Source organism: Triticum dicoccoides, chromosome 2B (assembly GCF_002162155.2).
Source record: "Triticum dicoccoides isolate Atlit2015 ecotype Zavitan chromosome 2B, WEW_v2.0, whole genome shotgun sequence".
Lineage (NCBI taxonomy): Eukaryota > Viridiplantae > Streptophyta > Magnoliopsida > Poales > Poaceae > Triticum > Triticum dicoccoides.
In genome coordinates this window covers 3,713,265-3,717,137 of record NC_041383.1, presented here as the reverse complement: position 1 = coordinate 3,717,137, position 3,873 = coordinate 3,713,265, and the positions used below count along the sequence as shown (strand labels likewise).

General features: G+C 42.7%; 1 protein-coding gene across 1 annotated transcript in view; it reads left to right on the top strand.

Moving 5' to 3' along the window:
* The first annotated feature begins 594 nt into the window (after window positions 1-594).
* The window catches only part of LOC119366697 (5-epiaristolochene 1,3-dihydroxylase-like), a 4,912-nt gene continuing 1,633 nt past the window's right edge, over window positions 595-3,873 (top strand). Inside the window, exons 1-2 of the mRNA XM_037632448.1 lie at window positions 595-1,503; window positions 2,977-3,094. Of these exons, the coding sequence (XP_037488345.1) occupies window positions 595-1,503; window positions 2,977-3,094 (1,027 nt within the window). The remainder of the gene's footprint in view (window positions 1,504-2,976; window positions 3,095-3,873) is intronic.

Genomic DNA, 3,873 nt, shown 5'->3' with positions numbered 1-3,873 from the left:
ATTATGCAACTCCCTTTTACAGGAGAAACACTTTGTGTGCTACCAAACGTCACAACGTATCTGGGTGATTATAAAGGTGCTCTTGTACTTGTTGGGTTGGTGTATTTCGAGACTAGGTTTTGTCACTCCGATTGTCGGAGAGGTATCTCTGGGCCATCTCGGTAATGCACATTACTATAAGCCTTGCAAGCATTGTAACTAATGAGTTAGTTGCGGGATGATGTATTACAGAACGAGTAAAGAGACTTTCCGGTAACGAGATTGAACTAGGTATTGAGATACCGACGATCGAATCTCGGGCAAGTAACATACCGATTTCAAAGGGAACAATGTATGTTGTTATGCGGTTTGACCGATAAACATCTTCGTAGAATATGTAGGAGCATCCAGGTTCCACTATTGGTTCTGCGTGTAATGCCTTTTGTACTAACCCCATCGCTGAGACCAATTTGCAATATTCATAGCCAGACAAGAGAAAACGGCCCAAACTTTCATACTGTATACTCACTTAATTTTTACATTTATATATACCTGCAGAGTCCAGACATGTAAGTTATCAGTACCACTACCACTGCACTTGCAAAGCTGCCTGCCATGGAGGGGTGGTTCAGCTTGTGTTTCATTGCACTAGGCACACCGCTTGCCCTTTGGCTTCTCAAGCTCGCCGGCGCCGGCGGCAAGAACAAGCCACACAAGCACCAGCTGCCGCCAGGGCCATGGACACTCCCGATAATCGGCAGCCTCCACCACGTCGTTAGCCTCGTCCCACACCGGCAAATCACGCAGCTGTGTCGCCGATATGGGCCAATGATGCACCTGAAGCTAGGCGAGGTCGACGCCGTGGTGGTCTCCAGCGCCGAGGCGGTGGCGCAGGTGATGAAGACCAACGACCTCGCGTTCTCCACCAGGCCAGGCACGCAGATGCAGGACATCGCCGGCTATGGCGGCAGGGGCATCATCTTCGCCCCCTATGGCGACCACTGGCGCCAGATGCACAAGGTTTGCATTGTGGAGCTGCTCAGCTCCATGCAGGTCAGGCGCATGGAGAGCATCCGGCCAGAGGAGGTTGGCAACCTCCTGGCCGACATCGCCACTGCTGCGGCGGCCGGCGACAGCATCAACATCAGCAAGAAGATGATGGAGGTCAGCAACAATGTCATGTCGCGGGCGGTGTTCGGCGGCAGGTTCACGCAGCAGGACGAGTACATCCGCGAGTTAGACGTGGTGCTCACCCTGCTAGGCGGCTTCTGCCTCGTCGACCTCTTCCCATTGTTGCGGTTGGCGCGGTGGCTCAGCTTCGGCGCACGGCGCATGAAGAGGAGCTACAGCAACATGCAATGCATCATCGTCAATGTGATCGAGGAGCGCAAGGCCGCGCGAGCTGCTGGTGATGGCGCCTCAAGCACCCACGACGAGGACCTACCGGACGTGCTGCTCAGGCTACAGAAGGATGATTCGTTGGCATTTCCTCTAACCACAGAGAGCATATGCGCCGTCTTATTTGTGAGTATTTTTAACAAAAGAAACTTTTTTTTACTGCTAGCTGATGCAAACAACGGCACAAATTTTGCATATGACACGAGATAGGAAAGATTGATTACTTTTGTTCCGACAAACTTAAATCATTAACCATTTAGTTAACATTATCTATGTCATACATTTCAAGATTATTTCTTTCTGCTCAGAATTTCTGGTAACCCACCAGTTACCGGAAATTTTGATGACCCCCCAGAAACTATGGTAACATTCGATAAGATTCAAATGACCTCATAAACATGTGAATGATAGTGTGAATGAATTCAACCCGGTCTTTTGCTTTCCAATCACTATTGCGAAGACACGTGTAGCAGATCCAAATACAAGATAATATAAGGAAAAAAAACATACTTGACAAACCAAAGACCTAGACATTGATGTTGTCCACACATTATATCCGTTAGCTTTATAGATTTCACCCTTGTGGAAAATTATAATCTTTACTGTTAAGTATTTTCAAAGAAACTCATAACACGAACGCCATGCTATTTGTCTATCCATTATCATGGTGTAGCAATATAAGGGTATGAACCTCATAATGAGTACATATATTCTATCATGACCCCCCTGGGTGGAACACCATGGCTTTGACCTTAATCCTACTTTGTTTTAATATTGCAACCAACATATCCGCCATAATGTTGAGCGACACTAATGAAAATAAAGAACCCTTGATGGAGATCTTTTTATTCTTGAAAGTAATGTTCTTTATCATCATTTATTTTCACACCAAAGAACCCACCTTGCACACATTTTACCTTCAAGTGACATCACATAAAGGGAAAGATTCCATAAACATTGGTCGCGGAATGAACATTCACTTTACATTGTCATCAGTCTCGCCAAAATCAATTTTGAGAATCCCTTGTCTTTTGATGCAACCCATGAGTAATAAGCCCTTCCACAATATTTTCGTAGCATGAAATGGGTTTTTGTAAGTTCTATCACTTCATTAGCAATCGAGGAAATCATGCGCTGCTATGAATTTTGTGAAATCTCATGAAGATAACCTATGTTGCTTTATTAAGTTTGTTATTCCTTTTTCCACTATAGAGATGCCTATGTCGACTATAAAGTGGTGATGTTTTCAATAAGAATAAACAAACATCCTGAACAAACATCCTCATAAACTTGAATGTCCCATTTTTGCAATTGTTATCTTTCACCTCTTTCTCTGTCAAGTGTAACCCGAGGGGAGGCATATGGCCTCACATGATATCATACCTAGAGAAGGTACTTGCCTTGAGTGCCTCGAAATGTTCTCAAATCATTTGTAAGGGGATTTAGGCTTCAAAGTATGTAAAAAAAATCCTTTAGTTCACTTCAAAATACCACATACAATTTTTTCAAATGAAAGATTTTGTTTCACAAATTGTTTCACTATAAGTGCGGCATATAGAAGTATGAGCTAATTTAACGTACCTTAATTTTCATTTGTAGGATATATTTTCTGGTGCCACAGATACGACGGGAACAACTTTGGAATGGGCTCTGTCAGATCTCGTCCGTCATCCTGAAACAATGTTTAAGGCTCAACTAGAGATAAGAAAATTACTATGTCAGAGCTCTCTCTCTCTCTCTCTCTCTCTCTCTCTCTCAAATCATACCGCGTGCTTGTTGTCTAGAAAAAGAGGATCGATCTTAAGTTCTCCACCAATAAATATTTACCCTTAAAAACAATAAATATTTAATGTTCTACAATAATAACACAACACTTGATACATATATAAATGGAAGCATTCTCATATTCCCTTTGAATAGGTCAATTTACATACCGAAATGCCGAACACGAAGGACCCCACAACGACCACGGTGGTGCTAGCGACAAGTAACCAAACTGAAAATAGTGTAAAACCGAGACGGGATTCCAGCAATAAAAATCATTCCCATGCATTATTACAAACCCCATCCACAATGTTTTGAAAATGAAAAATAATGAAATTAAAAGGATAATCCAACAGACGTAACTGATGATGTACCTCAATCCCCATCCACACAATAAAGGACGCATGCCACTCCGGAACTGCAACATAACGGAATTTCATCAACTCCAAAAGCTAGAATTATAATGGCGAGTAGAAGCTCAACAAACAAAAGAAGTCATGCCTCCTACTAGCCATCCAACAAGCATTCTTACTCTCCTATGTGGACATCAAAGGAAAAAAATGTAAAACCCAAAGCACCAATTGCCACCAGAAAGATAGGGATATTATTAAAGCCAAATAGACTTCACGGCTACAAGCTATTTAGAGCAAGTGTTAGAGCACTGACATGAAAAGAATATGAGATCAATATGACTAATTAAAAAATGGACAAGACAACTCTTGGCTTAAAATA